The sequence below is a fragment of the Salmo salar genome, chromosome 27 (genome assembly GCF_965601325.2).
Source record: "Salmo salar chromosome 27, fSalSal1, whole genome shotgun sequence".
NCBI lineage: Eukaryota > Metazoa > Chordata > Actinopteri > Salmoniformes > Salmonidae > Salmo > Salmo salar.
The window spans coordinates 42474264-42494354 of NC_138317.1; the positions used below are offsets into that span (position 1 = coordinate 42474264).

The 20091-nt window shown below is 41.4% G+C and overlaps 1 protein-coding gene across 2 annotated transcripts in view; it reads right to left on the reverse strand.

Annotated features, from left to right (window-relative positions):
• The window catches only part of LOC106589084 (hippocalcin-like protein 1), an 84530-nt gene that overhangs the window by 15142 nt on the left and 49297 nt on the right, over nt 1-20091 (reverse strand). For both annotated transcript variants that reach the window (XR_014382966.1, XM_045709613.2), the window contains exon 2: nt 5804-5999. Coding sequence is in view for 1 of the 2 variants with exons in the window: in XM_045709613.2 (XP_045565569.1) it covers nt 5804-5899 (96 nt within the window). In the remaining variant the exon portion in view is untranslated. The remainder of the gene's footprint in view (nt 1-5803; nt 6000-20091) is intronic.

Consider the following 20091-nt stretch of genomic DNA (forward strand, 5'->3'; position numbering starts at 1 on the left):
AGAAATTACAGAATAAGCCTGTAACCTAATTTTTTTTGAAAAAGTCAAGGGGTCTGAATACTTTCCGAAGGCACTGTATAGGGGTAAAGGATGGATAATAGACAGTAACAGCAGTATACTGTAGGTAGGGGTAAAGGATAGATAATAGACAGTAACAGCAGTATACTGTAGGTAGGGGTAAAGGATAGATAATAGACAGTAACAGCAGTATACTGTAGGTAGGGGTAAAGGATAGATAATAGACAGTAACAGCAGTATACTGTAGGTAGGGGTAAAGGATATATAATAGACAGTAACAGCAGTATACTGTAGGTAGGGGTAAAGGATAGATAATAGACAGTAACAGCAGTATACTGTAGGTAGGGGTAAAGGATATATAATAGACAGTAACAGCAGTATACTGTAGGTAGGGGTAAGGTGACTAGACAACAGGATAGATAATAGACAGTAACAGCAGTATACTGTAGGTAGGGGTAAAGGATAGATAATAGACAGTAACAGCAGTATACTGTAAGTAGGGGTAAAGGATAGATAGACAGTAACAGCAGTATAATGTAGGTAGGGGTAAAGGATATATAATAGACAGTAACAGCAGTATACTGTAGGTAGGGGTAAGGTGACTAGACAACAGGATAGATAATAGACAGTAACAGCAGTATACTGTAGGTAGAGGTAAAGGATAGATACTAGACAGTAACAGCAGTATACTATAGGTAGGGGTAAAGTGACTAGACAACAGGATAGATAATAGACAGTAACAGCAGTATACTGTAGGTAGGGGTAAAGGATAGATAATAGACAGTAACAGCAGTATACTGTAGGTAGGGGTAAAGGATAGATAATAGACAGTAACAGCAGTATACTGTAGGTAGGGGTAAAGGATAGATAGTAGACAGTAACAGCAGTATACTGTAGGTAGGGGTAAAGGATAGATAATAGACAGTAACAGCAGTATACTGTAGGTAGGGGTAAAGTGACTAGACTACAGGATAGATAATAGACAGTAACAGTAGTATACTGTAGGTAGGGGTAAAGGATAGATAATAGACAGTAACAGCAGTATACTGTAGGTAGGGGTAAAGGATAGATAATAGACACTAACAGCAGTATACTGTAGGTAGGGGTAAAGGATAGATACAGTGCCTTGCGAAAGTATTCGACCCCCTTCAACTTTTCGACCTTTTGCCACATTTCAGGCTTCAAACATAAAGATATAAAACTGTAATTTTTTGTGAAGAATCAACAACAAGTGGGACACAATCATGAAGTGGAACAAAAGTTCTTGGATATTTCAAACTTTTTTAACAAATAAAAAACTGAAAAATTGGGCGTGCAAAATTATTCAGCCCACTTAAGTTAATACTTTGTAGCGCCACCTTTTGCTGCGATTACAGCTGTAAGTCGCTTGGGGTATGTCTCTATCAGTTTTGCACATCGAGAGACACATTTTTGCCCATTCCTCCTTGCAAAACAGCTCGAGCTCAGTGAGGTTGGATGGAGAGCGTTTGTGAACAGCAGTTTTCAGTTCTTTCCACAGATTCTCGATTGGATTCAGGTCTGGACTTTGACTTGGCCATTCTAACACCTGGATATGTTTATTTGTGAACCATTCCATTGTAGATTTTGCTTTATGTTTTGGATCATTGTCTTGTTGGAAGACAAATCTCCGTCCCAGTCTCAGGTCTTTTGCAGACTCCATCAGGTTTTATTCCAGAATGGTCCTGTATTTGGCTCCATCCATCTTCCCATCAATTTTAACCATCTTCCCTGCCCCTGCTGAAGAAAAGCAGGCCCAAACCATGATGCTGCCACCACTATGTTTGACAGTGGGGATGGTGTGTTCAGGATGATGAGCTGTGTTGCTTTTACGCCAAACATAACGTTTTGCATTGTTGCCAGAAAGTTCGATTTTGGTTTCATCTGACCAGAGCACCTTCTTCCACATGTTTGGTGTGTCTCCCAGGTGGCTAGTGGCAAACTTTAAACAACACTTTTTATTGATATCTTTAAGAAATGGCTTTCTTCTTGCCACTCTTCCATAAAGGCCAGATTTTTGCAGTATACGACTGATTGTTGTCCTATGGACAGAGTCTCCCACCTCAGCTGTAGATCTCTGCAGTTCATCCAGAGTGATCATGGGCCTCTTGGCTGCATCTCTGATCAGTCTTCTCCTTGTATGAGCTGAAAGTTTAGAGGGACGGCTGGGTCTTCGTAGATTTGCAGTGGTCTAATACTCCTTCCATTTCAATAGTATCGCTTGCACAGTGCTCCTTGGGATGTTTAAAGCTTGGGAAATCTTTCTGTATCCAAATCCGGCTTTAAACTTCTCCACAACAGTATCTCGGACCTGCCTGGTGTGTTCCTTGTTCTTCATGATGCTCTCTGCGCTTTAAACGGACCTCTGACACTATCACAGAGCAGGTGCATTTATACGGAGACTTGATTACACACAGGTGGATTCTATTTATCATCATTAGTCATTTAGGTCAACATTGGATCATTCAGAGATCCTCACTGAACTTCTGGAGAGAGTTTGCTGCACTGAAAGTAAAGGGTCTGAATAATTTTGCACGGCCAATTTTTCAGTTTTTAATTTGTTAAAAAACGTTTGAAATATCCAATAAATTTCGTTACACTTCATGATTGTGTCCCACTTGTTGTTGATTCTTCACAAAAAATTACAGTTTTATATCTTTATGTTTGAAGCCTGAAATGTGGCAAAAGGTCGAAAAGTTCAAGGGGGCCGAATACTTTCGCAAGGCACTGTAATAGACAGTAACAGCAGCCTATTTTGTGTGTGAATGTGTGTGTAAGTGTGTGTGTTGGTGTATGGCGTCAGTATGCATGTGTTGGGATGTCAGTGTAAGTATGTGTCAGTGTGTTGGGTAGAGTCCAGTGTCTTTGCAAGAGAGTTAGTGCAGTGTGGCTCAGTTGGTAGAGCAAGGTGTTTGCAATGCCAGGGTTGTGGGTTCAATTCCCATGGGGGACCAGTACGGGCGGGGGGGGCAAAAAAAAATGTATGCAATGTAAGTTGCTCTGGATAAGAGTGTCTGCTAAATGACTTAAATGTAAAAAAGGGTCAGTCCAGGTAGCCATTTGATTAGCTATGTAGCAGTATTGTTTAGTAGTCTTATGGCTTGGGAGTAAAATCTGTTCAGGGTCCTGTTGTTTTTAGACTTGGTGCACTGGTACCGCTTGCCATGCGGATGCAGAGAGAACAGTCTATGACTTGGGTGCCTGGAGTCTTTGACACTTTTTTGGGGGGCCTTCCTCTGACACCGCCTGGTGTAGAGGCCCTGGATGGCATGGAGCTCGGCCACAGTGATGTACTGGGCCGTATCATCGCCCTCTGTAGTGCCTTGCGGTCGGGTGCCTTGCAGTTGCCGTACCAAGAGGTGATGAAGCCAGTCAAGATGCTCTCAATGGTGCAGCTGTAGAACTTTTTGAGGATCTGAGGCCCCATGGCAAATTCTTTCAGCCTCCTGAAGGGGAAGAGTCGCTGACATGCCCTCTTCACGACTGTGTTGGTGTGTGTGGAGCTTGTTAATCCCATAGTGATGTGAACACCGAGGAACTTGAAGCTCTCGACCCAAATCCACTACAGCCCCGTCGATGTGAATGCTCACCCCTCCAATTTCCTGTAGTCCACAATCAGCTCCTTTGTCTTGCTGACGTTGAGGGAGAGGTTGTTGTCCTGGCATCACACGGCCATGTCTCCGACGTCCTCCTTATAGGCTGCCTCATCATCGACGGTGATCAGGCCTAGCAACTTGGTGTCGTCAGCAAACTTAATGATGGTGTTGGAGTCGTGTTTGGCCACGCAGTTGTTGGTGAACAGGGAGTACAGGAGGGGACTAAGTACACACCCCTGAGGGGCCACCGTGTTGATGGTCGGCGTGGTGGATGTGTTGTTGCCTACCCTCACCACCTGGGGGCGGCCCATCAGGAAGTCCAGGATCCAGTTGCAGAGGGAGGTGTTCAGTCCCAGGATCCTTAGCTTAGTGATGAGCTTCGTGGGGACTATGGTATTGAACGCTGAGCTGTAGTCAATGACCAGCATTTTCACATAGGTGTTCCTGTCCGGGTGGGAAAGGGCAGTGTGGAGTGCGATTGAGATTGCGTCATCTGTGGATCTGTTGGCACGGTATGCGAATTGGAGTGGGTCTAGTGTATCCGGGAGGATGCTGTTGATGTGAGCCATGACCAGCCTTTCAAAGCACTTCATGGCTACCGCCGTGAGTGCTACGGGGCGGTAATCATTTAGGCAGGTTATCTTTGCTTCCTTGGGCACAGGGACTATGGTGGTCTGCTTGAAACATGTAGGTATTACAGACTCAGTCAGGGAGAGGTTGGTCCGCGCATGCTTTGAGTACACCTCCTGGTAATCCATCTGGCTTTTTGACCTGTTTAAAGGTCTTTCTCACATCGGCTACCGAGAGCGTTATCACACAGTCATCCAGAACAGCTGGTGCTCTCGTGCATGCTTCATGCTTCAGGCATTTAGCTCGTCTGGTAGGCTCGCATCACTGGGCAGCTCGCGTCTGGGTTTCCCTTTATAGTCCGTAATAGTTTTCAAGCCCTGCCACATCCGATGAGCGTCAGAGCCGGTGTAGTAGGATTCAATCTTAATCCTGCATTGACGCTTTGCTTGTTTGATGGTTCGTCTGAGGGCACAGCGGGATTTCTTATAAGCATCCGGATTAGTCTCCCGCGCCTTGAAAGCGGAAGCTCTAGCCAGTAGCTCAATGTGGATGTTGCCTGTAATCCATGGCTTCTGGTTGGGATATGTATGTACAGTCACCGTGGGGATGACATCATCGATGCACTTATTGATGAAGCCGATGACTGAGGTGGTATACTCCTCAATGCCAATGGATGAATCCCGGAACATATTCCAGTCTGTGCCAGCAAAAAAGTCCTGTAACATAGCATCCGCGTAATCTGACAACTTCCGTGTTGAGAAAGTCACTGGTACTTCCTGCTTTAGTTTTTGCTTGTAAGCAGGAATCAGGGGGATAGAATTATGGTAATATTTGCCAAATGAAGGGCGAGGGAGAGCTTTGTATATGTCTCTGTGTGCGGAGTAAAGGTGGTCTAGAGTTATTTTTCCTCTGGTTGCACACCTCCGTCCATTCTAGAGGGATTTAGATTTATATAGTCCTGATTATCTGTCATAGGATATTGAGGGAGAGAGGTTAAAATATCTTATACTGTAGACACAAGGTGCCATTTAAAGAGCTGATTATTCCAGTATGTATCCTATCAGTAGTGGTTTCCCTGGATACTCCAGTATGTATCCTATCAGTAGTGGTTTCCCTGGATATTCCAGTATGTATCCTATCAGTAGTGGTTTCCCTGGTTAATCCAGTATGTTTCTTACTAGTAGTGGTTTCCCTGGTCTGAAAATGCTTAATGGGCAATAGAGTAATATGATGAACACCTTAGGAATAAGGTATCTCTGTCTGTCTGCTGTCACCTTCTACCACTATGTTAGGAATAAAGTCTCTCTGTCTGTCCGCTGTCACCTTCTACCACTATGTTAGGAATAAGGTCTCTCTGTCCGCTGTCACCTTCTACCACTATGTTAGGAATAAGGTCTCTCTGTCTGTCCGCTGTCACCTTCTACCACTATGTTAGGAATAAGGTCTCTCTGTCTGTCCGCTGTCACCTTCTACCACTATGTTAGGAATAAGGTCTCTCTGTCCGCTGTCACCTTCTACCACTATGTTAGAGTTATGATTACGGTGTGTGTGGGTATGTGTCTGTGAGTTTGCGTGCGTGTGTGTGTATACTGTCTACTGACCTTGTACCACTCCTGTAGTTCGTGGTCGGAGAACTCGGTGTTCTCTCTCAGGTCCTGAAGCATCTCTGGCCGCAGCTTGCTGTTCTGTTTCCCCATGGCAACGATGCAACACCGTGGCGAAACACACTTGGTCTCTGAGACAACCTCAGCGATGGACTACAGCGGCAACAACAACTACCAGGTCCCTGGTCACAACCTGCCAATCACAGAGAAGAGAGAGAGAGAGAGTGTGCGTGAGCAACCAATAACAGACTAGAGCGAAAAGGCCAGCAACCAATTAAATCAGGAAGCAATCTGAAACCAAATAATGAATTAGATAAGTGTCTATGGGCTGTAGCCATGACAACTGGTGTATGCCGTCCAATCAAAGGTCAGAACCTACAGTTGTAGAGAGACAGCCAAAGATCAGTGACCAATACAAGGCTACCTACCTACTGTATGTAATGTCTTCCATTACAACAAAAGTCAGTCAATTAAAAAATCTGACACTTTGATCCTAGGATTCTGTGTAGCAACATCATGTAGTGTTTTACGCAAAATGCAATGGTATTACAACCACTGGACGAAAAGGTTCAATATCAGGGGATATCTTTATCTATATATTTCCAGATATCTGACATGTTATTCGATATATGGAGTAGACATGCATGTCCTTAGCTTCATCTACGGAGCTAGGACATTCTACACAGTGGGAAAGTTTCTACAAGTATCCAAAGCGGACCACAGAAACATCCCTGCTACCCTATGAGTCATCATTTACATCATATTCAGTAGTAAGGCAAGTTTTGAGGACATGCTCAATAAGTTAACAAGGCAGACATCATCATCATCATCATCGGAAAGGCAGACATCATCATAATTTAATCCAAGTTGCTATTTCCAAAGAACATCTCTGCTATTTCTGTAAAAAAATAAAATAAAATGCAGCATAGCAAATCCAGAGCTCCAATCACAACACCTGTTTTCTGTAGAGATGCAAACGTAGGACAATCTTGCAAAAATATATGCCTGCCCTGTTTGTTACGGACGGTGGATGCCGATTGGGTCGTCGTCAACGGTCCCTCACAGTACAGATCCAATGTGGTGATAGTGTTGGTCTGTGATTCCCCCTCCAAACTGTCAACGTATAAAATCACCAATCAAAATTGTGTCGATATTGCAAGAAAATATAGTTATTTCACAAGGTAGCTATAGAGATCGGCTTCATTCCTGACGAGAAAATGAACTGGAACATGCCAGCCAAGTCGGTAGTTAGCTAGCTAGCTAAGTTAGTTAGATAGCTTATATTAACCAGTAGTACAAAATATGCCTAAACATTTTAAAACGTTAGCTGTCACCACGCCCACAAATTGGGGAAAACAAACATTCCATCCCATGCACCCCCATTGTAAAACAGCCAACTTTGTCAAACATTTTTTTGTTATACAGAAATTACAAAAATGCAGAAAAGCTGCTGTGTTGTTCAATGTACATGTAACCAGGTCAAAAAATCCTGACCAACGGATGGCAATGTAAGGAAATCGCGCCTGCGAGAAGAGCCCTGCATTTGAAAAGGATAACGTTTTTTGCCAATGGGGTAACCTAGGTAACCACAGGTTGTTTACCCCACAGGCGGGCTTCTATCTAATACCGACTGTGAATAGCTAGATAGCTAGCCCTACTGGCTGCTGGCAAAATTATTAACAAACGTGTTAAGCTACCTTACAGTGCTTTCAGATTGTGGTTTGCGAGCGCCATTATCCAGATGGATTATAGCTAGTGTCTGAAAGAATAATACGGATTTAATATTTGTAAACTTATTGAGCATGTCCTCAAAACTCAAGTAAGCATCAGAAACGGTGCCATTTAATATTAGGGAGGACAATGATTTGTTTTATAAGCATGGCCTTATTTCTATTACAGCATATTGGATGACTGTCATTCATATTCCGTTCACCCAGTTCAATGTAACATCAATAGGTTTAGGCTACTACATGATACTAGAATGTTCCCTATAACCATCATGAGGTTGCTACAACCTAGCCTATGAATTTACAACGTAGGTTCACACAGGTCGAGATATATATTTTTTGTAATCAAGATGACAGATAGTGACACATTCAATACCGCCTTGCACATTCTTGCCTGCATCTAGCTGATCTAGGGTGTAATTATTAGTCCAACAGTTGCAAACAGTTTCTATTGGACAAAATTCATGTATGTTTTATTCCCATTTCATTACGTTTGCTTCCGTTAAATTTAAGAAAGGTTTTTCAACAGAATCGGTGGAATGAATACACCACTGATCACACGCAAACACAGTTCACTTTCATAACAGCCACATACAAACAGCATGATCACTTTCACAGCAGCCACGTACAAACAGCATGATCACTTTCATTGCAGCCACGTACAAACAGCATGATCACTTTCATAGCAGCCACGTACAAACAGCATGATCACTTTCATAGCAGCCACATACCAACACAGTTCACTTCCATAACAGCCACATACAAACACAGTTCACTTCCATAACAGCCACATACAAACACAGTTCACTTTCATAGCAGCCACATACAAACACAGTTCACTTTCATAGCAGCCACATACAAATAGCACTTTGCTCATTGTAATTCCTTCTTGCATCTACATACTCTTCTCCTCTCTCACCATTTCCCTTCACTTGTGGACTTCAGTGCACAACACATTAGCTGTCTGTTACCAGGCGAAAAAACCTTTCCAAGTCAAATCTTCATATCATAACCACTAACCGCTACACACAGCCTACATCGTTGTCACCATATTAGGTAGCTACAGTAATATTATAGTCAACATAGCCAATAGAACTAACGCATTAGTAAATCCGCTACAATCATGCAGTACAGTTAACAGTAAGCAACAGTTAAGCAGTTACACCGGCGGGCGCCGGTGGCAATGAATTAATACAACCAAAAGCTTACTTTGACTTAGAAGGGTCCCAGTGTTCGATAGCCATAGCCAGCTAGCTAACATGGCATCCCTCTCTGTTTGAGCCGGGTGTTTGTATAGGCTAAACTAGCTAGCTACATTCACTTGCTAAGTAAGGGAAAGTAAAAAAAAAATACTACAAAATATAACTTCCTCTAGAAGTTGTCATAATTACTGTGTCAGTCTATGGAAGGGGGTGAGAACCATGAGCCTCCTAGGTTTTGTATTGAAGTCAATGTACCCAGAGGAGGATGGAAGCTAGCTGTCCTCCAGCTACACCACGGTGCTACCCTACAGAGTACTGTTGAGGCTACTGTAGACCATCACTGCAAAACAGTGTGTTTTAATCAATTATTTGATGACCTGAATATATTTAATATAGTTTTATCCATAATTTTTTTTCTCATGGATTTCACTGAAGAGGATGGTCCTCCCCTTCCTCCTCTGAGGAGCATCCACTGATCAAATAGCATATCAAGATCCAGATATGGACCTCAGCCAGGAGAAGCATATCTGGAATCAATATAGCGTCATACCTTAATAAACGTGCTGAGAAAAAACACAGATATGCAATGTATACAGTCAGTATTTGTCAACAGGAAGAGAGAAAATAGGACGTGACATATCTCAGGATATTGAATGAGTCCATATCCGACCCATAGGCAATGTCCATGAGTGATATTCGGAATAATCCCAATATGAAATATGTCTAAAAGACACATCTGGATTCAGAGTGTCAGGATCCACACAACTCTAAATATACATTGGACATGGTCTATATTCTGCAGAATATCAAACACATGTCATGTAAAGGACATCCACTGATATGGATCCTTTTCCACCCAGTGAAATGTACAATGCATTCACGTTTAGCAGTGTTTTTATCTCATGTGCAACAGTTCATTTTCTGTTCTCTCCTATTTAACTTGTAACTATTTAGTATGCAGGGCTTTCCAACACTCACTCACACTACAGGCTCAAAACAATTCACAAGCGTTCGATAATCCTAAACGTCAACGTTGAGCCTCCACTATGACGTCAGTGAGACAGACTGGGTTTATCTGTGGTCAGCTGTGTGTTTAATATGAGTCAGAGAAGAGGAGAGGAGATCCACTAATCTCTACCTCATCTGAACCATGCAATACCAGACAGTAGCCTATATCACCACCTATTAGATATATAGTCTATATCTCTAGCAGTCTTTTAACCAGCTGTTAGATATATAGTCTAGCAGTCTTTATTAAATCAGCTGTTAGATATACAGTCTATATCTCTAGCAGTCTTTAAATCAGCTATTAGATATATAGTCTATATCTCTTAATCAGTATCAACATCCCAAGCAGCTTCCTGGCTCCAAATCAATGGTCTTGACTAAGCAGATCAACCAACTAGACAAGAACAGCTGAAGTGAACATACTGGACATCATAATGTGTGTGTTTATGTGTGTGTTTATGTGTGTGTGTGTGTGTGTGTGTGTGTGTGTGTATAATGTACTGTACGTGTTCACATGTGTGTGTGTACAGTACACGTGAGCATGTGTATCACATATGTGTTTCAGTAATGTACTGTACGCGTTGCGTCTGTGTGTGTGCCTCTGTCTCTGTCTCTCTCTCTCTCTGCCTCTGTCTCTGCCTCTGTCTCTCTCTCTGTCTCTGCCTCTGTCTCTGTCTCTCTCTGCCTCTGTCTCTGTCTCTGTCTCTCTCTGTCTCTGTCTCTGTCTCTGCCTCTGCCTCTCTCTCTGTCTCTGCCTCTCTCTCTGTCTCTCTCTGCCTCTGTCTCTGTCTCTCTCTGTCTCTGCCTCTGTCTCTGCCTCTGTCTCTGTATCTGTCTCTGTCTCTGCCTCTGCCTCTGCCTCTGCCTCTGTCTCTGCCTCTGTCTCTGCCTCTGCCTCTGTCTCTGCCTCTGTCTCTGCCTCTGTCTCTGTCTCTGCCTCTGTATCTGTCTATCTCTCTGTCTCTGTCTCTGCCTCTACCTCTGTCTCTGTATCTGTCTATCTCTCTGTCTCTGTCTCTGCCTCTACCTCTGTCTCTGTCTCTGCCTCTGTATCTGTCTATCTCTCTGCCTCTGCCTCTGTCTCTGCCTCTGTCTCTGCCTCTGTCTCTGTATCTGACTCTGTCTCTGCCTCTGTCTCTGCCTGCTTGTTTTTAGATTTGTCAAGTACAATTGACTGTTGAACGCAGCTCTTTTTGGCCGCAGCAAGCACCCTTATGCACTCAGACGACACGTCCCAACTGGCACCTTATTCCCTGGGAAACCTACAGGGCTCTGGTCTAAAGTAGTGCACTATGTAGGGAATAGGGTTCCATCGGGCTCTGGTCTAAAGTAGTGCACTATATAGGGAATAGGGTTCCATAGGGCTCTGGTCTAAAGTAGTGCACTATATAGGGAATAGGGTTCCATTTGGAACGGAGTCATCTCAGCTATCTGCACAAAGAACTACTACCAGCATTGCCTTGATGTACATAGCTCTACGGCAGATTCCCGCCAATCCATTGAGACTTAGAAAGAAGTGTTTGCAGTACAATACTAAAAGGCTGAACAGTAGGGGGTCTATTATCTATTGTTAGCTCCAAACATACTGCAAGCCAGCACAGAGAGACAGGGTTTTCTGAGATGCAGTTCTTTAGACCTTTAGCTGTGCACAATAGGAAGCAGTAAGGTCTATAATCATCTCATTTATTTGCTTTGAAAGAGCGTAGGACGGTGTGATTTCAGTGCCAACAGAAAAAGGCTCTTCAGAACAGCAGGGGAGTGTTTGGAGCCCACACACACACACACACACACACACACCACACACACACACACACACACACACACACACACACACACACACACACACACACACACACACACACACACACACACATACACACATACACACATACACACATCCCATATATATATATACACACACACACACACACATATATCACACACACACACACAAATACACATATACACACATATACACACACACACACATATACACACACACACACATATACACACACACACACATATACACACACACACACACACACACACATATACACGCACGCACACACACACACACACACACACACACACACACACACACACACACACACACACACACACACATACATTTTGGAGAGTCAGTACCTGCCGTAATTAATAACCGAGCCTCCCACACCATCTTAGTGTCAGTAAGCAACATACAAGGCTCTTTTTTCGGCTTGCGTTAAGGAGGAGCTAGTTTGTTGGCAATTTTCACTTGTTAAAGCAAGCGCTCTGCTATTTTCAAACTGTTGCTCAAGAATTGGTCATTTACCTGTCTTATATATCAGCTCCCTTGCGCTCAGATGGGAAGTGGAAATATTGTCGGTGTGTCCTTAAAAACTGTGATGCAAAATTATAATTTCAGCAACTAGGTCACAGTCTCATGTCAGAATTAGACGTTCATCCGTGTTTCTCAAACGTCTCATTTCGAAGTTGTTGCAAACGTCACATTTTGAAGGTTAGGGTTAAGTTTAGGCATTAACTCTGAATGGTTAAGGTAAGAGTTAAGGTTTGGGATAGGCCTAAAACAAAAAAAATCTCAAAAAAACATTTCTATCGCTTGATTCAAACTTGCAACCTTTGGAATTAGAGGCAGATGCTTTACGCCCATCTGCCATCCCCATCCACAATGACCTAGCAAAACCCAAACCTAGTTGAAGGTAACAGAGCTCACTGTTGCCACTAGTAGCCGGTTTCCAAGTCATCTCCCGACGTCCTCAGACATGGATGGACTTCGAATACTGACTTGTATCACCAGTGATCTGGCTGAATTTCAGACAGCGATGGAAGGGATATTTAAGACCAAACAGCGGGAATGCAGCCTATTTAGCTGTGCTGCACACTGCCCATATGAGCATGGGAACAAGAGAAATGTGCTTTTCGTGCCTGTATACTTCCTATTTAGAAACATCGGCAGTCCTCTCAATTAAGGATATTTTTTGTTGTTGGTCCAGCCCAATTCAATAGCGAAGTAATCAAGACTGCTGATAAAGGGTTTGGCTCGTGAGACAGCTTAGAAATGTGAATCACCAAAACTTTATTTAAAAGATTAAGTTAGAGAGGAGTATAACAGCGAGCTGACATTCCCTTTTAATCTACTGTATGTATTGTAGGTGTATAAACCCCCCCCCCCCCCCCCACACTCTAAAAATAAAAGATTCCTGGAGTATCCTTTAGGGGTTCTTCAAATTGAAACTGTGGGGGGAACCCCTATAAGTTCCTCTAAAAATCCTTTCTTCTTAGGGCTAGGGTCTATTTTCCTGAATATCCGCCTGACTGACAACACCACAACACTAATAAACCAAATAGGAATAAATAGGAATAAACCACAACACTAATAAACCACAACTTGTTAGGGCTAGGGTCTGGTTTCCTGAATTTCCGCATGACTGACGTGCCCAAAGTAAACTGCCTGTTACTCAGGCCCAGAAGCCAGGATATGCATATAATTGGAACCATTAGAAGGAAGATACTTTGAAGTTTGTAGAAATGTTAACATAATGTATGAGACTATAACACAATAGATATGGTAGGAGAAAATACAAAGAAACACCAAACAGATCTTTTTTTTTTTTAGATCCCAGGCTCTTATAATGGAAAGTTATGGGTCCTATGCAATTCTAGCTCCCAGATTGCAATTCCTATGGCTTCCACTAGATTGTTTCTTCCAAAACTAGTAAGAATTTGGAGTTTTGGTACAAAGAGTCTCAGTGGAAAATCAGTTTGTTCGCGCGCGAGATAGAGGACGCGTGCCTGCTAATTTTACTTTTCTATTGAAAATACTTCTTTCCGTATGAAATATTATAGTTTAATTACATTTTAGGTTTCCTGAGGATTAAATAGAAAAGTAGTTTGACTTGTTTTAACAAAGTTTAGCGGAATGTTTTTGGATTCATTTGTCTGCATGTTGAACGAGCGGATTACTAAAATCGATTGGCGCCAACTACACTGACTTTTTGGGATATAAAGAAGGATTTTATCAAAAAAAACTACCATTCATGTTGTAGCTGGGACCTTTGGCATTGCAAACAGAGGAATATTTTCAAAAGTAAGTGATTTATTGAATCGCTATTTGTGATTTTATGAAGCCTGTGCTGGTTGAAAAATATGTTGATGTCGGGCACCGTCCCCAAACAATCGCATGGTATGCTTTCGCTGTAAAGCCTATTGTAAATCAGACAATGCAGTTAGATTAACAAGAATTTAAGCTTTTAAATAATATAAGATACTTGTATGTTCATAAATGATTAATATTACGATTATTAATTTGAATTGCACACCCTCCAATTTCACCAATTTTGTCAACATCCCTAACAATTTTTAAAAGGGTTCTTCAAAGAACATTTTGAATAAACCTTTTTAACCCACCCTCCCATTTTATTATTATTATTAATAATAATATGCATAACAATAACAACAATAACAACAATAACACAATATTTTAGAGTTCTCAGTGTTTATTATGATTTTAGTGGCAAAGCAGATTTGTTTTAAAATACAATTAAGTCCAATGGGTATATCCTCTGGCATGGTGATGTTATTGTGTTGGGTATATCCTCTGGCATGGTGATGTTATTGTGTTGGATATATCATCTGGCATGGTGATGTTATTGTGTTGGATATATCATCTGGCATGGTGATGTTATTGTGTTGGGTATATCATCTGGCATGTTGATGTTATTGTGTTGGGTATATCCTCTGGCATGGTGATGCTATTGTGTTGGGTATATCATCTGGCATGTTGATGTTATTGTGTTGGATATATCATCTGGCATGGTGATGTTATTGTGTTGGGTATATCATCTGGCATGTTGATGTTACTGTGTTGGGTAGTATATCCTCTGGCATGGTGATGTTATTGTGTTAGATATATCCTCTGGCATGTTGATGTTATTGTGTTGGATATAACATCTGGCATGGTGATGTTATTGTGTTAGATATATCCTCTGGCATGGTGATGTTATTGTGTTAGATATATCCTCTGGCATGTTGATGTTATTGTGTTGGATATATCATCTGGCATGTTGATGTTATTGTGTTAGATATATCCTCTGGCATGGTGATGTTATTGTGTTAGATATATCCTCTGGCATGTTGATGTTATTGTGTTAGATATATCCTCTGGCATGGTGATGTTATTGTGTTTTTGTTGATCCATAGCTGGAAGGATTTTGCACTGCGTCGTGATCAAACAGGTTTCCTGTTATATTCATCAGAGGTGAAGGGAGGTTGAAGTCTGTGAATCCCAACAATTGTAATTATAGATAATTACAGATAATTGCACATGACAGTAATCGTACCTTGGTTTTTGGTGTAAATGTGAATAAAAAAATAAAAAAACAGTTTTGATAATGGTTTTCATACACACACCATGCCCATAATGTACAGGCCTACGGGGTATTTCATGAAGGGGTAAGGGAAGACGATGGCACATGTGATCTGCATAACATACCAATACTAACATACCTTTGTATACCTCCCTGTCTGAATACCTGCAGAAACACACACACACACACACACACAAGTGAGCAGTTCAGTCATCTGCACCCAATACAGCTAGCCATTAACGTATAATTACAGCCTACATATTCTTACCTCTTTGTTGATTGATATCCATTGAATTGTGTCCATTTTCTGTTTTTAGAAAGATTTGCACAAATATGAAAAGATAGATGGTATCATCATAAAACAATATCAATTTAGATCATAACAAGGGACAAACCTTACCTTAAACTGAGATCTTTACATTTTTCAGTTAAGTTCCTGCAACTGCTGTCTTCCAAATGTTCCAGTTAGGCAGTTATGTTCCTGCAAGAACCCCACTCACTTTTTGAAAATCTTCCTCTGATTTTGTCATCCAAAGGGTCCCAGCTATAACATGTAGTGTCGTTTTGTTAGATAAAATCCTTCTTTATATCTAAAAATGTCTGTTTAGTTGGCGCCATCGATTTGAGTAAGCCACTCGTTCAACTTGCAGAAAAAGGAGTCTGAAAATCTACCCCTAGACCTTGTTTTAACAAGTCAAGTTACATTTCTATTTACTCCGCAGATACCCTAAAATGTAATCAAACTATAATATTTCTTACGAAAGAGGTATGTTCAATAGGAAACCAATTTTAGGAGGTGAGTCTTGTCTTCATGGCACGCGCAAACAATAATTTCCAAACCTGTACTAAAACTGATGTTTCTTATTCGTTTTTAAAGTTACAAGCCTGAAACCTTGAACATTGACTGCTGACACCCTGTGGAAGCCATAGGAATTGCATCCTGGGAGCTAGAATTCAGTATGGTCCTATACTTTCCATTGTAAGAGCATGGGCTCTTCCGGTTGGCTTTTCTTTGGATTTTCTCCTACAATATCTATTGTGTTATATTCTCCTTCTTTATTTTAACATTTCTACAAACTTCAAAGTGTTTTCTTTCCAATGGTACTAATTATATGCATATCCTGGCTTCAGGGCATGATGATAACATCACATAACTTATTGTTGTTGACATATTTTCTTTCAGTTGATAAATCACAAATGCCTTCACAGCTATAGCATCTCAACGAGCATTGTTCTTAGATCATAAATCAACCATCACAGAACCATCAGAGAAACAACACATCTCTCAACCAAATCAATCAATCACATTTATTTTATCAAGCCCTTTTTTCATCAGTTATGCTGATACAGATACAGATACCCAGACTAAAAACCCAATGTGCAAGAGGACATTAAAACACTCCCTGGAAGGAAGAAACCTAGAGAGGAACCAGCCTCCCTAACAGAGCTATGGGCCAAAGATTATTCAAAAAATCCTAATCAGAACGTTATTGTCATGGAACACTTGGTGCCAACTTGGAGGATAGTTTGCCCAATATTGATGTATATGTGTTTGGACTTGTAACTATTTATTAGAGAGAGAGAGAGAGAGAGACAGAGAGAGAGAGAGAGAGAGAGAGAGAGAGAGAGAGAGAGAGAGAGAGAGCAAGTGAGAGAGAGAGAGCGAGAGAGAGACAGCGAGAGAGCGATAGAGAGAGAGAGAGAGAGAGAGAGAGACAAGAAAGAGAGAGCAAGAGAGAGAGAGAGAGAGAGAGAGAGCGAGGAGAGCGAGAGAGCGAGAGAGAGCGAGAGAGCGAGAGAGAGAGAGAGAGAGAGAGAATGACAACAAATGGAGCATGGTGTTTCAGTTTGTGAGTTTTGGCTTCTAGTAACAGCATGACACAGCCACACACACATAGTATGGAGTGATTTCAGTGCCAACAAAAAGAGGCCCTTCAGAACAGCAGGGGAGTGTTTGGAGACACACACACACACACACACACACACACACACACACACACACACACACACACACACACACACACACACACACACACACACACACACACACACACACAATACCACACACACACACACACACACACACACACACACACACACACACACACACACACACACACACACACACACACACACACACACACATATATACACACACACACACACACACACACACGCACACACACACATATACACACACACACACACACACACACACACACACACACACACAAACAGCCACATAATTCTGCTTACATGGTGTTGACTACATCACATTCTGAATGACCTTTCCACTCTCTACCTTCCTTGCTTTGATCTACTTGTGTTTCCTTCATGTTTCTCTCTCCAGTCTAATGAACTGGTCACTGCACAGCATTCCTCATAGTACTCAGACCGGGAAGATGCACAAATACACCTCTCTTTCTCTTTTCACCACACTCCTTTTTAATTCCCTTTTGCCTCCCTTCATCTCTCCATCCCTCCTTCCATCTCTCCATCCTGGTACTTAAAGAACAAATCGCCCTCCCAGGACAGGCACATGGACACATAATAGCAGATAGACAGACAGACACCACACATCAAACATCTGTTCCTGTGTCTAACATCTGCTGATCCTATAGAGAGAAAGGGATGGAGGACAGAGGGAGGAGCGAGAAGGAGGGAGGAGAGAGAGAGAAAGAGAGGGAGGAAAGAGGGAGGGGAGAGGAGGGAAAGAGGGAGGGAGAGAGAGAGGAAATAGGGAGGAGAGAGAAGGAGAGGGCAAGGAGAGAGGAAGGAGATAGGGGGAGAGAGGGAGGAAAGCGGGAGGAGAGAGGAGGGAAATAGGGAGGAGAGAGAAGAAGAGAGCGAGGAGGGAGTAAGGAGAGAGGAAGGAGAGAGGGGGGAGAGAGGAGGGAGAGAGGGGGATCAAAGAGAGAGAGAAGGAGGGACTAAGGAGAGGGGCAGAGGCAGTGTGAGAAAAAGGAAAGGAAATGGATGAAGGGGAGGTGTTGAAAAAGAGGGAGGATATGGCTGAGAGTAGAAGAGAGATAAAGAGAGGTTATCGCAGAGAGAAGAAGGAGATAAAGAGAGGTTATCGCAGAGAGAAGAAGAGAGATAAAGAGAGAGGTTATCACAGAGAAAAGAAGAGAGATAAAGAGAGAGGTTATCGCAGAGAGAAGAAGAGGGATAAAGAGAGAGGTTATCGCAGAGAGAAGAAGAGGGAAAAAGAGAGAGGTTATCGCAGAGAGAAGAAGAGGGATGAAGAGGGAGGTTATGTAAGATAGTGAGACAGTTGGAGGGAGGGAGGGAGGGAGGAATGGAATAGAAGGCTAGAGGTGAGAAAGAGGGAGGGAGGGAGGGAGGGAGGGAGGGAGGGAGGGAGGGAGGGAGGGAGGGATGGAATAGAAGGATAGAGGTGAGTCCCAGTACACACACACCTGACTCCTCTCCCAGTACACACACACCTGACTCCTCTCCCAGTACACACACCTGACTCCTCTCCCAGTACACACACCTGACTCCTCTCCCAGTACACACACCTGACTCCTCTCCCAGTACACACACCTGACTCCTCTCCCAGTACACACACACCTGACTCCTCTCCCAGTACACACACCTGACTCCGCTCCCAGTACACACACACCTGACTCCTCTCCCAGTACACACACACCTGACTCCTCTCCCAGTACACACACACCTGACTCCTCTCCCAGTACACACACCTGACTCCTCTCCCAGTACACACACACCTGACTCCTCTCCCAGTACACACACACCTGACTCCTCTCCCAGTACACACGCCATTGACAATTGTCTCAAATGACGTAATGTTTCCCATTCTGTATATAGTGGTATTACATATAATATCAGTGATATAGTGGTATTATATATAATATCAGTGATATAGTGATATTAAATATATAATATCAGTGATATAGTGGTATTATATAATATCAGTGATATAGTGGTATTATATATAATATCAGTGATATCGTGGTATTATATAATATCAGTGATATAGTGGTATTAAATATATAATATCAGTGATATAGTGGTATTAAATATATAATATCAGTGATATAGTGGTATTATATGTATAATATCAGTGATATAGTGATATTAAATATATAATATCAGTGATATAGTGGTATTATATATAATATCAGTGATATAGTGGTATTATATCATATCAGTGATATAGTGGTATTATATAATATCAGTGATATAGTGGTATTAAATATATAATATCAGTAATATAGTGGTATTATATATAATATCAGTGATATAGTGGTATTATATCATATCAGTGATATAGTGGTATTATATATAATATCAGTGATATAGTGGTATTATATATAATATCAGTGATATAGTGGTATTATATCATATCAGTGATATAGTGGTATTATATATAATATCAGTGATATAGTGGTATTATATATAATATCAGTGATATAGTGGTATTATATATAATATCAGTGATATAGTGGTATTAAATATATCATATCAGTGATATAGTGGTATTATATATAATATCAGTGATATAGTGGTATTATATATAATATCAGTGATATAGTGGTATTATATATAATATCAGTGATATAGTGATATTAAATATATAATATCAGTGATATAGTGGTATTATATAATATCAGTGATATAGTGGTATTATATATAATATCAGTGATATCGTGGTATTATATAATATCAGTGATATAGTGGTATTAAATATATAATATCAGTGATATAGTGGTATTATATATAATATCAGTGATATAGTGGTATTATGTATAATATCAGTGATATAGTGGTATTATATATAATATCAGTGATATAGTGGTATTATATATAATATCAGTGATATAGTGGTATTATGTATAATATCAGTGATATAGTGGTATTATATAATATCAGTGATATAGTGGTATTATATATAATATCAGTGATATAGTGGTATTATATATAATATCAGTGATATAGTGGTATTATATAAT